Raw genomic sequence first — 14,789 nt, forward strand, 5'->3', positions numbered from 1 at the left:
CCTGAATATTATTGAAAATCTGTGGTGTGTGTTAAAGAGCGCTGTCCATGCTCGGAAGCCATCAAACCTGAATGAACTAGAGATGTTTTGTAAAGAGGAATGGTCCAAAATACCTTCAACCACAATCCAGACTCTCATTGGAACCTACAGGAAGCGTTTAGAGGCTGTAATTTCTTCAAAAGGCAGATCTACTTCATATTGATTTCATTTCTTTTTTTTGTGGTGCTCAAATTTATGCACCTGCCTGATTTTGTTTAAACAATTATTGCACACTTTCTGTAAATCCAATAAACTTCATTTCACTTCTCAAATATCACGGTGTGTGTCTCCTATATGATATATTTAACTGACATTTTTTATTGTAACAACCAACGATTTATACAGGAAAATAACGACTATTAACAAGGTTGCCCAAACTTTTGCATCCCACTGTATAACTGAGACTTATGGAAAATTCAAAACATCTACAAGTATTTCATGTTGAAGCCGAGTGAGATCTATAGCTTGGCACTCGAGTGGAGAAAAGCATAAATTGGCGAATGTGTTCACAAGAATCAGCATCTTCTGCTGGCAAGCATATGGACATAATCATAATGAATGAGGTGAATATGATCAAGTGTAGAGGTTTGATCAAGGTGATGGCATTGTTGTAGTGTGACCAGAAACATAGGGGAGACCTGGTGGGTTCTGATATTATTAGATCACATGAAAATCTGCAAATCAACACCATAAGAGGAAGGGGGGGAAGTATTCAATAAGCAAATATCAAATAACACATGCAATTGAACCTGTTAAATTTGATACAGGTTGCCCGTTACAACATAACTATTTGAAGTCATAATTAACTGGTCTTGCAACTATGCTTGCTCTCCTGGCTCCATTTATACTCATGATATACTCTTACACTTAAGGGATTTTGCTGTCTGACAACAGACTGAAGACTTAAATGTGTGATTAAATGCCTTTATGCTAACAACAGATTGTTACCTGGTATGCACTCAACCCACCAGCTGACAATCCCAGCAGCCCAGTGTCTCTGTCACCCTGGCACGAGTCCTTCCCACCTTCAGGGAGTTCAGCACAAAACATGTTATTTGTTAATTCTGGTATTTCATGTGTCTCCTTGTGGAAATACACATGCTCATTATTGAAAGACCAAAGCCCGAAACCAGCGTGAAAACAAAAATACAGCAGTGACTTCCTGTAAATCTTTTCCACAAAATTAGTGAAATTTATACATGTTGTTACTTAGGGGAGAAGAACAAATTCAAAAATTTATGAGGAAAATGTTTACTCCTTTTAGATAAATATGATACTTTTAAAAAATCTAATGTATTTATTTGCCTCTTATTTCAGTTATGTGTGTAGCACCCTCCTCTGGCAAACATATGGGCATTACACATGAGATTATGAGATCTACTTTTGCACTCTGATCAAGTCAGTACCATTGCTGTAGTCTGTACTGCTGGAGTAGTTGTACTCAGGGTGAAAATAGACTGAGCTGCTTACTGAAGAGAGCGCTGAAATGTTCTGATATCATTAAGTTACATAAAAATCTGAAACCAGTAGATACAGAGGTCCCATTGCTTTTGCAGGATGAGAGGATAAGGTTGAGAATATTGGGGAGACTGGATTTGTCCGTGCATGACAGGCTCAGTGTTGGAGAGCTGCCGGCACTCGCTCACTGAAAACCACAGACACCTGGAAAAGTGAAAAAATCAGAGCGCTGGAGCTGAGTCAGTCGTCCAAGGTTGACGCAAACAGAACAAGAGCAAATAAAGTGATGCAATCGCTGATTTTTATTTTAATTTTAACATCAACTTTCTTCTAACACCAAACTGGTTTCTTCTATATTACTAACAATTTGCTCGCCTTGTTCAATTTTAACAGCTTCATGTCTAGAACATTGGTTGTAGACGGAGCATAATGATTAAAAAAAACACCATATAACAAAAAGCTCTAAAATCTTGATAGGCTTTGTGAGCTAAATTGGAAATTCACAAAAGAAAAAGAAAAACAGCCCATGTCTGTAAAGCTCTGGCATTGATTGAACTTCCAGAAGAGATGTCTCAGACTGGAATGAACCATGACTGTCACACAGAAGATGATTAGCTATATTTAGCACTGGAATTTGAACTGGACATTTTGTGGTAAATGGTAAATGGCCTGTATTTATATAGCGCTTTACTAGTCCCTAAGGACCCCAAAGCACTTTACATATCCAGTCATCCACCCATTCACACACTGGTGATGGCAAGCTACATTGTAGCCACAGCCACCCTGGGGCGCACTGACAGAGGCGAGGCTGCCGGACACTGGCGCCACCGGGCCCTCTGACCACCACCAGTAGGCAACGGGTGAAGTGTCTTGCCCAAGGACACAATGACCAAGACTGTCCAAGCCGGGGCTCGAACCGGCAACCTTCCGATTACAAGGCGAACGCCCAACTCTTGAGCCACGATCGCCCGTCTTCAAGCTTCTTCTTTTTTTCTTTGTTTGCTTTGGTAAAAACAAGTAGAAACATGATTTGTATGGGAGAAAAAATGCCAATAATGCCTCGAACATGGTTGCACATAAAAGCCGAAAGAATTTAAGTTCGTATCAAGTACAAACCTGTAGAGAATGAGCCGAAGGAAAAGCACATGGAAAGAGAGCGGGCCTTCTTTGTTAGAGCGGGATGAAATGACTGATGATGTGTTTATCATTTTCAAAGTGGGAGGATTTGATTAATCTTTGACACAAGAAAAAAACACATGCAGATCTGCATTAACTATCTTTATTCAAACGTAGTAAAAGACAGGCGTTACAGGGATTTAAAGACTATGCACCGACTTTTAGACAGTATTTTGTGGTTGTTTCCAGAAAGCGGAAAATCAAAAACTGAGCTTTTAGTGAAATATAGATTAAAAATTCTCAAATCAAACTCCACAACAGAGAAAATTTAGTTTATTATGCAATTTTTTTTCTCATCGTGTATTTACACCGTGTTGTACTGAATTACTGTAACTTTAGTTCTCCTGCATGGTCTTCTGGATCCAGTTCAGGTAATTAGCGACTCTGGTATAGACTCCATATGTGCCCTTTCCTCCACACTCAACCCCCCAGCTGACAATCCCAGCAGCCCAGTGTCGCCCATCTTTAGTCAGAGTGAAGGGGCCCCCAACGTCACCCTGGCAAGAGTCCTTCCCACCTTCAGGGAGTCCAGCACAAAACATGTTATTTGTTAAGTCTGGTATGTTGTAACGTCTTCTCCTTGCTAAACTGACTGAATCCCTGCATGTCTGCTGGTCCACCACTGGGAGATAAACATACTTCAGTTGATTTGTTAGAATGCGACGATTATTCTCGTTTGTAACACCAAAGCCAGACACCAGCCTGAAAGAATACAAAACACATTCATTGTGGGCTCAGTAAAATTCTTACTAATCCAGAACCTTAAAGATAATAGCTTGTCAAAATAAAGTGGTTAACAAACAATGAGAGCACTTAAAAGTAACATCAAATTTTATACAGTGTAGATGACATTAAAGAGACTTCAAAATCATTATGACACAATAATAGTTTGTTTACCCCATCACACCAGTATCATATGTGGCTCCTGGTTCTGGCAAACACACTGGCATTACAGATGAGTCGAATGTGAGTGTGTCTTCCAGTTTGATCAGGGCAATGTCATTGTTGTAGTCTACATAGTTGGGGTTGTTGTACTCAGGGTGAACATGGATTGAGGCAGCAAACAGAGGAGATTTCTCGAGGGCTTTTACCTCATTAAGTCCCATGAAAATCTGCAAGTCAATATCATAAAAGGAAAGACTTACCAAGGGAATCCCAATCAGACAAAGATCATGCAAAGTAATCCTCACAGTCAACTACTTACCCGTAGAGTTTCATTTGATACCACCACTCCCCTATTTATTACATTATGAGCTGCTGTCATAATCCACCGGTCTCCAATCACCATGCCTCCTCCCCTGTTTCCACTTACACTCAGTAGCACTTGCCAGGGGATTGTATTATCTGGAGCATCCTGGCCTCCAAAGATCCTCTGATACACATTGATGTGATTTGTTGGCTGACCACAAACTGGATAAGATGAACAGAACTCAGGTGTAAGCAAAGGCTTCATGCTTTCATTTTGAAGTCCTAAATTTGTTATTAGAGTATTTTATTTTGACAGCACATCAGTACCTGCTATGCAGGTTGGGAGAGGGAGTTGCCACTGCCCATCGCTTTGACACATGGCTGAGAATGTCTTAATCTCTTGTTGTCCCTGAAAATATATGACTGTTACACACATTTTCTAATTGACAAATTCACCAAAGAAAAAACCTAAAGAAAAATGAAGAAAGATCTGCTTCTGTTGCTCAAACACAGACACATGGAGATAGCAAAAAAAACTCTATAAATATCCTGTGAGGGAAAAGAGGCTGTTAATAAAGTTCACTGATGCACACTGTAGTAAACAATGAAATGTCATATTACCATCATCAACTTGTATTCTTGGTCACAAGTGACATGGATCGAGTCTCCACTAAAGTATTCATTTAAATCAGGAGTGATCCTGCCTTTTGTCACACTCCCTGGGTGTGGACATTTCACCTCTGTAAAGAACGCAGCAACCAAACATGAATGAACAGCATGAGAAAAATAGTTTTAAACTGCTAACGTGGAAATGCCACCTCTCCTCCTCACCATGTGTGCTATATTGCAGGCTCCAGCCGTTGCTCAGACCTTCCTCCTCAGTGTGGTAGTCCAGCCTGACTGTACTTGAGTTTGTAACTATCAGACCAGGACTCTTTGTTCCACAAAATTTCATAGCTAATCTGCCTGGAATGGTCACCTATGAGGGGAGAGATAGTGGAAGGCTACATACAGACCAGAGGAGCATGGTTTGTAACTTTTAATCCCTGTGGGTACCGCGAGTCGTTACCTGTAAAAAGTGACCTTGGCAGCTTGAACCATGCTGATTATCTTTATTATCAATGTGAAAATTGTCTCTGAAGTTGAGCGTCACGATGAATCTGGGCTCCACAGAGATGATGTACTTGCAGGAGAGAAAAGGGGGTGAGGGTTTAGGATACCCTGGACTGGACAGATGTCCTTCATGCTTGTCAAAAACACACCCACCACAGGACACTGGGCAAGAACCAAAGGTCAGTATAATAATAACAGTAAGAGAATCAGTAATCAGCATACCACCTCAACCATATTCTAGCGACTGAGCTTCATATGACAAGTATTAATGTACAAAAAGGCCTAATTTCTTGTATTCGACACTTACACAGACATGTGCGCTGGTCTAAATGAAGCTTGTAACCACTGTGGCAGGAGCAGTGGTAGGACCCAGCAGTGTTGATACAGATTTGAGAGCAAAGCGGACCTGAATCCAGTCCTGGGTCTGTTTTGGAACACTCGTCTATGTCTATTTAAAGAATATTTACTGTGTTAAACTTTTCCTGAAGCTGTTGATGAAATAGTACATTAATGGGAGTTGGAAAATTTCAGGAAAACTGTACCTATTGCCTTATACGTGGCAGAAAAACCAGTATGTTGTTGATGCTCTGGTGTAGAGTCACTTGTTTGGAATACGAGAGTCAGTTTGTTGCCTGGAGAAAGGATCGTCTCGTCACCATGGTGATCAGTAGAGTTTCCCTGGCCACAAAACTTTCCCAAAACCTTTTCATCGTAGAAAAACTGGAAAATTAAGTCAAAACTCATGTTAACAAACTGCTTTTGTAAAAAAAAACAAAATTCTAAACCAACGTCTTAATTCAAATTAACTTCCAATCAAACTGAATGAATGAATACACTAAAATTGAAAACTGCAATATAAAAAGTTTTGTATCTTGTTTGAAATATTTTTTAAATTCAGATCTAATCAAAGCTCTGACTGTGAGAGAGTCTTGACTGCAGTCTGCAGAAACTTTAATATCCAGATGTGTTAAAGACAGCTGGATCTGGTAACCCCTGGGAACCCAGAGGTCCCATTGCTTTTGCAGGTGGGGAGGATAAGGTCGCGGATATTGGGGAGACTGGATTTGTCCGTGCATTTCAGGCTCAGTGGTGGACAGCTGCTGGCACTCGCTCACTGAAAACCACAGAAACCTGGAAAAGCAAATAAACAGAGAGCTGGAGCTGAGTCAGTCGTCCAAAGTTGATGCAAACAGAACAAGAGCAAATAAAGTGACACAACCGCTGATTTTCACTTTAATTTTAACATCAACTTTCTTCAATCACCAAGCTGATTTCTTCTACATTACTAACAATTTGTTCAACGTCTTCAACTTTAACAGCTATATGTCTAGAACATTGGTTGTAGATGAAGCATAATGATTAAAAAAAACATCATATAACAAAAAGCTCTGCAATACTGATAGGCTCCATGAGCTTAATGAGAAATTCACCGAAATAAAAGATTCTTTAATACAACGAACAAATTAAAAAAATCTTCATCACACTCACCAAATGATGCAGTGGGTCCAGCCCATGTTTGTAAAGCTCTGGTGTCGATTGTACTTCCAGAAGAGATGTCTCAGACTGGAATGAACCATGACTGTCACACAGAAGATGATTAGCTGTATTTAGCACTGGAATTTGAACTGGACTTTTTGTCTTCAAGCTTTTTTATCTTTGTTTGTTTTGGCAAAAACAAGTAGAAACATGATTTGTACGGGAGAAAAAATGCCAATAATGCCTCGAACATGGTTATACATAAAAACCAAAAGAATTTAAGTTCGTATCAAGTACAAACCTGTAGAGAATGAGCCGAAGGAAAAGCACGTGGAAAGAGAGCGGGCCTTCTTTGCATATAAAAGTATTGCTTAGTAATGTTAGAGTGGGATGAAATGACTGATGATGTGGTTATTGTTTTTAAAGTGGGAGGATTTGATTAATCTTAGACACAAGAATAAAACACATGCAGATCTGCATTAACTATCTTTATTCAAACGTAGTAAAAGACAGGCTTTGCAGGGATTTAAAGATAATGCATTGACTTACAGACAGTAAATCAATAACTGAATTTATAGAGTTTTTTAATGAAATATAGATTAAAAATTCTCAAATCAAACTCCACAACAGAGAAAATTTAGTTTATTATGCAATTTTTTTTCTCATCGTGTATTTACACCGTGTTGTACTGAATTACTGTAACTTTAGTTCTCCTGCATGGTCGTCTTGATCCAGTTCAGGTAATTAGCGACTCTGGTATAGACTCCATATGTGCCCTTTCCTCCACACTCAACCCCCCAGCTGACAATCCCAGCAGCCCAGTGTCGCCCATCTTTAGTCAGAGTGAAGGGGCCCCCAGAGTCACCCTGGCAAGAGTCCTTCCCACCTTCAGGGAGTCCAGCACAAAACATGTTATTTGTTAAGTCTGGTATGTTGTTACGTCTTCTCCTTGCCGAAGTGACTGAATCCCTGCATGTCTGCTGGTCCACCACTGGGAGATAAACATACTTCAGTTGATTTGTTATAATGCGACGATTATTCTCGTTTGTAACACCAAAGCCAGACACCAGCCTGAAAGAATACAAAACACATTCATTGTGGGCTCAGTAAAATTCTTACTAATCCAGAACCTTAAAGATAATAGCTTGTCAAAATAAAGTGGTTAACAAACAATGAGAGCACTTAAAAGTAACATCAAATTTTATACAGTGTAGATGACATTAAAGAGACTTCAAAATCATTATGACACAATAATAGTTTGTTTACCCCATCACACCAGTATCATATGTGGCTCCTGGTTCTGGCAAACACACTGGCATTACAGATGAGTCGAATGTGAGTGTGACATTCAGTTTGATCAGGGCAATGTCATTGTTGTAGTCTACATAGTTGGGGTTGTTGTACTCAGGGTGAACATGGATTGAGGCAGCAAACAGAGGAGATTTCTCGAGGGCTTTTACCTCATTAAGTCCCATGAAAATCTGCAAGTCAATATCATAAAAGGAAAGACTTACCAAGGGAATCCCAATCAGACAGAGATCATACAAAGTAATGCTCACAGTCAACTACTTACCCGTAGAGTTTCATTTGCTACCATCACTCCCTCATTTACTACATTATGAGCTGCTGTCATAATCCACCGGTCTCCAATCACCATGCCTCCTCCCCTGTTTCCACTTACACTCAGTAGCACTTGCCAGGGGATTGTATTATCTGGAGCATCCTGGCCTCCAAAGATCCTCTGATACACATTGATGTGATTTGTTGGCTGACCACAAACTGAATTGGATACAAACTTACATATAAATCTCACACATCAATTTCCCATTAAATTAACCATTTGATCTTCATCAAGTTTTGCAGGATGGAAATGTATACCTGGTAAACAAAGTGGACTGTCAATAACTTCATGGGTTGATCTCCATTTCCTGTCTGCATCACATGTGAAGTTAACTGAGGAGCAGAAGAAGAAACAATGTGACTTTTACATTTTTTTTTGCTGATCCTCAAGAGTTTCAGTTCTCCCCCTTGTGGAAGAAATGTAAAGGGTATATATTTCCAGTTAAATCATGTTAGCATTTAAATCTTATTTAAGTTTTGAATCATGGTAGTATATATCATGTATCATCATATCAGTATGCCATGATGGTTTGACTGAATGAGAATCGCACATTATAGTTAATGGAGCCTGCTAATAGTAAAGTTTCAGAACTGTGCAAAAGGAAAGTAATGAACAGTAGGAATCCAAAACAAATTGCACTATTAACATCTCACCGTTTGCATCCCCAAGGAGAGAGTAAAATGGTTCATTGCAGCGATACTGAATAACAGAAAGATACTGATTCTGAAACCCAGAAAGGAAGGCCACGCCTCCGTTCAGCAAGGGGTCAGGTTCTCCGCAATCAATTACTGCAGAGGAACAAAACAAGAAAATTCAACAAAATGCACTTTGTCTGTGAACACTAGTATGGATGGAGAAGACTTTGTGTATATATGCTTAGAGACGACCTACTGTGGCATTCTGGCAGAGGAAGGTGCCACTGCCCATTGCTTTGGCAAATGGAAGAGAAACTCTCCATCTCCCGACCATTCTTTAAAGAAGGGTATAAAAACCATGTTTTACATTATACACAGTAACCAGGAAACAATTATTTTGTTTTTTACTGTTAAAAAACACAATTTCAGCTAACCATCATCAGCTTGTATCCTTGATCGCAGCGTACATAGATGTAATCTCTGAAGAGATATTCACTCAAATTAGGAGTGACCCTGCCTTTAGCTACACTTCCAGGTGATGGACACTTCACCCCTGGAAACAGCAAAAACAATCAAACATATATTTTACACTGAGATTTAAACCCAGAAGGACAAACAGGAGAATTGCAGTTGCTTGATGACATGTTACTGTGTGTGCTGTAGTCGAGGCTCCAGCCATTGCTCTGTCCTTCATCATCAATGTGGTATTCCAGCTTGACCATGTTTGAGTTTGTGACTATCGGTCCTGGGCTCGTTTTGCCACATAGCTTTGTGGGCTGTTCGTCTCTGACAGTCAACTTTTTAGGAGAGAGTAGTGCACAGTTTATTAATTGTATGACATATAGAGACATTTTTATTTCCTGTGATTTTGATGAATCTAGGTGTGCTGAAATCGCTCGCCATTACCTCCAACCAGTGATGGAGACATTGCGGGCCCTCTGGGCTGTCCATGCTCTCAATGTGGAAGTTGTCAGTAAAGTTTAGAGTAATAGTGAAGCCCTCTTGTACAGAAATGACATACTGACAGGACACAGCATGAGGTGGGTGATTAGGATATCCCGGACTGAACAGATGCCCCTCTGGTTCATCAAATATACCACCGCCACAGGATACTGGGCATGAGAGAGAGGAAAGAAACTGAGAAAGTTTACCCTCTTAATGAATTGACTGAAGTGTTTGAGGATAATTTGGGGAGTCCTTACACAATGTTTTAAGTCCAGAATCAAAAAGACTCCCCATCCTCTCCTCTTTTTTATAGTGCTTTTGGTAATCTTGAGATCCTATATGTTTGAATGTGTTTGTGAAGTGGAGCTAAGTTCTCCCAGCAGACTCCAGTTTGATGGTCTGAGCGCACATTCATTGGAAGCATCTTCATGGTACTCACACACACAGGTGCGCTGATCAGAGCGAAGTTCATAGCCATGATGACAGGAGCAGAGATATGAGCCAAGAGTGTTGAGGCAGATCTGAGAGCAGAGTGGCCCTGAGCCATCTCCAGGCTCTGGTGCAGAACATTCATCTATGTCTAATAATGAGAAGTCATTACGTTAGTGTGAGTTGGCGCAGCAGTAAAAGAAGGAAGTGCAAGAAACAGAGGTGGAGGAGCTACCTATTGCATGGTACTGGGCAGAGAAGCCCAGATTCTGGTGGGCCTCCGGGTTGTTGCTGTCTGATTGAAAGATGAGGGTGAGACTGTTTCCTGGAGACAAGATGGGCTCGTTGCCTGGGTGATGCCCATCAGCAGAATTCTCACTGCCACAAAATTTCCAGAGGGCCTTCTCTTTGTAGAAAACCTAAAGGATCAAAGAATAAAATCCTACATGAAAATAAGGCAAAATCCAGAAGATGAAAATTTATGTTCAGTTCATGGGTTCTTCATTTAAATGTCTAAGATGGTTAAAAGTGCCAGAAAGGCCAAACATAATCCAATGACCCGCCAGAACTAATGCTAAGTTTAGTTAAGTCAACATCAAACTGGATATAGTAATGCAGAGAAAAAAATCTGTTCAGTTATGTGTCCCTCTACCATTTTAAATTCTGTGCAACGTCACAGTAAAGACTGACTCTAAAACTTTTTGTCATAGCAGCAGCGATACAATCTGCTGATAAGCTACAGCTATCTGTTGCTGTTGTCTCCAGTGGTTATACACTGTTGTAAATTTTTAACTTACAATTATCACAATCAACAAGATGATCACGGTGATTACCAGGGTTATCATAGTTTCAGTTTAGTCTTTTTTAAGTATTATTGTATGGATGTATATTTCAGAGGCAAGATTTAGGAAAATCAAGTACTACAATAAAAACACGCATTTTTGAAAGCAGTTGACTGACAGTCCTCTAGATATCCAAAGTCTCATTAAACATGTTTGGCAACATCTCATCAGACAAGTGTCGATAAAATTTTGTGACTGCAATTATATTTTATTTTAATTTCCCAACTTTAAAAAATAATTTCAGTTAGTTTTAATTTTATTCAAAAGTTTTTCAAAACTTTTACATCTAGTTTTAACTATAATAACCTTGTTAATTACCTTGACAGAAACATGAAAACATATGTAAGTGGTAAACTCAAATCAGGTTGTCAAGCGTTACTCTTGAATCATATTTGGGTTTTCACCTTAAGCTATTTATTAATATTATGATTTTTAGGGTAATTCTGTATATGTATTGAAATATGGGTCTGACTGTAAGTGAGTCGTAGTAGCAGTTCGCAGAAGCTTCAATATCCAAATGTGTGAAGGTGAGTCGAATCTGGTAGCCCTCAGGGACAACGAGGTCCCACTGCTCCTGCAGGTTGGGAGGGTAAGGCTGAGGGTACAGAGGAGATTGGACCTTCCCGTACATTTGAGGCTCTGGTTCTGGCAGAGGTGAGCACTCACACACTGAGACATACAGAAACCTAGAAAGGTACAAAAAAGGAAAGAGTTTGATCTGTTTATCAGTCTGCAGTCATCTGATCTGCCAGTCCAAAGTTGATACAAACAGAGAAGAACAAACACAGTGGCACAATCGACACCACTGTGCAACTAATATAATATTGTCAAGACTGCATATATATGGCATACTGACTGATGAATAAAAATATAAAACACTGTTCATCTAAAGTGAATTCTTGCAGATTATCAGTATAAAAACACAAGTAATTCTCCACTATTTTCAGCTACATGATTTGAAAATTTCTGCACAAAAGTGGAAATTTATGACCAAAAAAGGGATTTTAGGAGATATTTGACAACTTGAAAATGTCTAATCCACTTACCAGATGATACAAGAGACCCAGCGCATTTTCCAATTAACCGTATCCATGAGTGAACTGGTCGGCTGCTGCGAGAGCAAATGTCTCACATTCAAGTAAAACATTAATGTCACAAAGTCTGTCGTTTCCAGTGTTTAGCAACTCTCTACGTTAATGCCAGGAATTGTTTATCTTGGCAAAATCAAGCAACTCCAAATTGCAGATAAACAGGAAAAATTTTGTTCTAAACTAGAGAACGAGACAGACTTTGCAAATTCTACATCTAAAAAATATAACATAAACTCATGCAATTTTTGAGCACAATTATCACATTAGAATAATGAAGCGATCTTGATTTATTTCACTGTCTAATCCACTCTTAATCCTCATCCTACCACCAGAGGGCGGCATTAACAGTTTTTTAGGCATCCTTGATCACAGCAAGTGTTTTCAGAGTTTAACTTGAGGCCAAGCAGACATGCCGAAACGTCTGGATGTTAAAATAGCAGGTGAAGCAACTGATTTCCAGAATGAGGAATCAGATTCATCAAGTATGTGGATGTGTTTGTTGCCTGTCATTATTTATATCAGCATGTGGTTTATTTCTGCCCTCAAAATAGCATCAGTGTTTCAGTTTCTGAAGGCGAACTGAAACAACCTGTTCCTCTCTGCTTTACCTTAGAATGTTTTGCATTAGTTCCCATAAGTCTGACGCTCTTTAGTCTTGTGTTCTTGTGTTTGTTTAACCTTGTTAGTTGCCAAAACGGACTGATCTGAGTGTAGGGGGCCGCCACGCTGTTATTTTACAGACCACTAGAGGGGGCCACCAACAAAAATCTACTATTGAAAGGTTTACATTTTTTATCTGGTCGCAACAACCATGTATATTTCTCAATTTTATTTAATTTAGCTCCTCCCAGCAAAAGCATCCTAAAACTTTAACTGATCGAGGCATAGAAAATCTGTTATTTTAAGTTGACAGAGACAGGAGTCAGCTATAATTTGATACAAAATTAGAAAGTCTGTTACAATGATGCTACCTGGCTAACACATTTTAATACAGATACATTTAATACACATTTTAATGAAAACAATGAATATTTCTTAATGTTTTTTATTAAAAAGTAGTACAAAGGATAATTCATTGTTATTATTATTAGTAGTAGTAGTACAAACTACAAAGGGATAAACCCATGGGAAAGAGTTTTTGAAGCTAGGCTGACAGGTGATGGTCACTGAGCAAGAAAGCGAACTACAGATGCTATTTTTGTTTTGATGGAGAAGTCTAGAAAAGGTCAGGAGGAATTGCACTGTGTCGTTGTTTATCTTTAGAAAGCATAAGATAGAGTTCAAAGAAAGGAAGTGTGGTTCTGCATGAGGAAGTGTGGCAGAGTGAGGGTGAAAGTGAGGGTGGTGCAGGACATGTATGAGGACAACAAGGCAGTGGTGAGGGGTGTGATATGGGTGACAGACTGGGGTGGGATGATATCAGGGGTCAGCTTTGATCCACTGGACAGGTTGACAGATGAGGTCAAGCAGAGTCTCCGGGCCTGTGATTGTATGATGCTTGCAGATGACATAGTGAGGAAAATGGAAGATTTCCAAGATAATAATGAGACTTACGTGCTTGAAAAGAGAGCAACTGGGCGTTCCTTTCTTGTCTTTTTTAATTGAAAAAAATGTCTCCTGTCATCCAAGAGGCTTGTCCAGTTCTAAGACCAAAGCGTGTAGAGCTCCCAAATATTTAAACCCTTGACCTATACTTTCAATCATGTGCATCATCTCATGAACCAAGGCAAACTCCTAATCAGAATATTTTATTAAACCCAGAGAAAATTCTGTGGTCCCAGTTGGTCCAAGACAGTAAAAATAGTAAGAAATGAGTTAAAGTACTATATTAAATAATACATGACATTACAAAATATTGCTCAGTAGCTCCAATAATACAAATATCTCTAATATATAAAGGTATATGGCGTGCAACGTCTGCAGTGTGTACCTGTGCTTTTAAATGGAATCCTGTTTGCAAATGACCTTAAAATAAGGGGAATGGGTCAGAGGTGTAGATGACACCATCGTGACACCTTGAACTACCTTATCACATGATCTATTGAGGTCACCTGGTGTAAGATGTGAGTCGGGGTTGAAGTGTCTGGGAAGGCATCTAAAGACTGAGAGCGTGTGAGCCACCCCCTCTGTTCAGTGATGGTCATTTACAGTTTTAAATCATCTGTTTTCTCGGTCCAAAATGGGAACTCATTCCTTGAAAGAGGGACCTTTATACTTTAGGTGTAACTGTATAGCGGAGTCTTGTACTGTCGAGGTGGCTTTTAGTAGTGAGAGCTGTTATGATGTACAGTTTGGAGATTGTAGCAAAAAGACAGGAGGCAGAGCTGAAGGTTTGAAGACTTTCACTGGGAGTGACCGAGAAGAACAGGGTTAAAAATTTGAGGACCAGCTCAGGCTGAGTTGGTTTTGACATCTGCGGAGAAGGGATGGTGGACGTATTGGACAGAGGATGTCAGACAGGAGGAAAAGAGGAAGACCAGAGAGAAACTTCATGGATGAGCTGAAGGAGAACATGCAGAGAGCTGGTGTGGTAGAGGAGGTTAGGTTTAGATGAAAGCAGATGTTGCACTGTGGGGGGGTTTCAGCCGTTCAGCACTTTGGTCAGCAGCTGGCTTTTTTTTAATGTGGTATACAAATAAATTTGACTTGACTTGAATTAAATGCTCACACTATTTACATTTATCGCGTCATTCTTTGTAACTATATTGTTTTCAGTGCATGCCAACCAACCCCATACAATAATTTCATTTGTGTCATTTCTAAATATTAGCTGGTT

General features: G+C 39.6%; 2 protein-coding genes across 2 annotated transcripts; both read right to left on the minus strand.

Moving 5' to 3' along the window:
• Positions 1-2,929: 2,929 nt before the first annotated feature.
• On the minus strand, positions 2,930-6,582 carry LOC113032752 (complement C1r-B subcomponent-like). Its single transcript, XM_026185828.1, has 11 exons — positions 6,463-6,582; positions 5,892-6,105; positions 5,517-5,694; positions 5,282-5,422; positions 4,931-5,136; positions 4,693-4,840; positions 4,483-4,601; positions 4,189-4,270; positions 3,878-4,083; positions 3,571-3,785; positions 2,930-3,375 (listed from the first exon to the last, which is right to left on the minus strand). Exons 1-11 carry the CDS (start codon positions 6,549-6,551, stop codon positions 3,009-3,011), a joined length of 1,965 nt encoding a protein of 654 aa, XP_026041613.1. The 5' UTR covers positions 6,552-6,582; the 3' UTR covers positions 2,930-3,008.
• A 435-nt stretch (positions 6,583-7,017) lies between these two features.
• On the minus strand, positions 7,018-12,084 carry LOC113032624 (complement C1r subcomponent-like). Its single transcript, XM_026185630.1, has 13 exons — positions 11,969-12,084; positions 11,395-11,608; positions 10,316-10,499; positions 10,091-10,231; positions 9,613-9,818; positions 9,356-9,503; positions 9,141-9,259; positions 8,963-9,041; positions 8,725-8,859; positions 8,329-8,403; positions 8,024-8,229; positions 7,717-7,931; positions 7,018-7,521 (listed from the first exon to the last, which is right to left on the minus strand). The coding sequence occupies exons 1-13, from the start codon at positions 12,067-12,069 to the stop codon at positions 7,155-7,157; spliced, it is 2,190 nt and encodes a 729-aa protein (XP_026041415.1). The 5' UTR covers positions 12,070-12,084; the 3' UTR covers positions 7,018-7,154.
• Between the last annotated feature and the right edge of the window lie 2,705 nt (positions 12,085-14,789).

This window comes from Astatotilapia calliptera, chromosome 11, assembly GCF_900246225.1.
Source record: "Astatotilapia calliptera chromosome 11, fAstCal1.2, whole genome shotgun sequence".
Taxonomy (NCBI): Eukaryota; Metazoa; Chordata; class Actinopteri; order Cichliformes; family Cichlidae; genus Astatotilapia; species Astatotilapia calliptera.

What these genes read in the sequence shown, in the direction of transcription:
- LOC113032752 (XM_026185828.1), bottom strand. Translation starts at nt 6,551, where the DNA reads ATGGTTCATTCCAGTCTGAGACATCTCTTCTGGAAGTACAATCGACAC. An exon ending in GCAGTCAAGACTCTCTCACA is followed by an intron (nt 5,695 to 5,891) that starts GTCAGAGCTTTG and finishes TTAATTTTCCAG; the next exon opens with TTTTTCTACGATGAAAAGGT. An exon ending in AAGAATACAAGTTGATGATG is followed by an intron (nt 4,271 to 4,482) that starts GTAATATGACAT and finishes ATATATTTTCAG; the next exon opens with GGACAACAAGAGATTAAGAC.
- LOC113032624 (XM_026185630.1), bottom strand. Translation starts at nt 12,069, where the DNA reads ATGTTTTACTTGAATGTGAGACATTTGCTCTCGCAGCAGCCGACCAGT. An exon ending in GCTACTACGACTCACTTACA is followed by an intron (nt 10,500 to 11,394) that starts GTCAGACCCATA and finishes TTGATCCTTTAG; the next exon opens with GTTTTCTACAAAGAGAAGGC. An exon ending in TGATCAGCGCACCTGTGTGT is followed by an intron (nt 9,819 to 10,090) that starts GTGAGTACCATG and finishes TCTCATGCCCAG; the next exon opens with TATCCTGTGGCGGTGGTATA.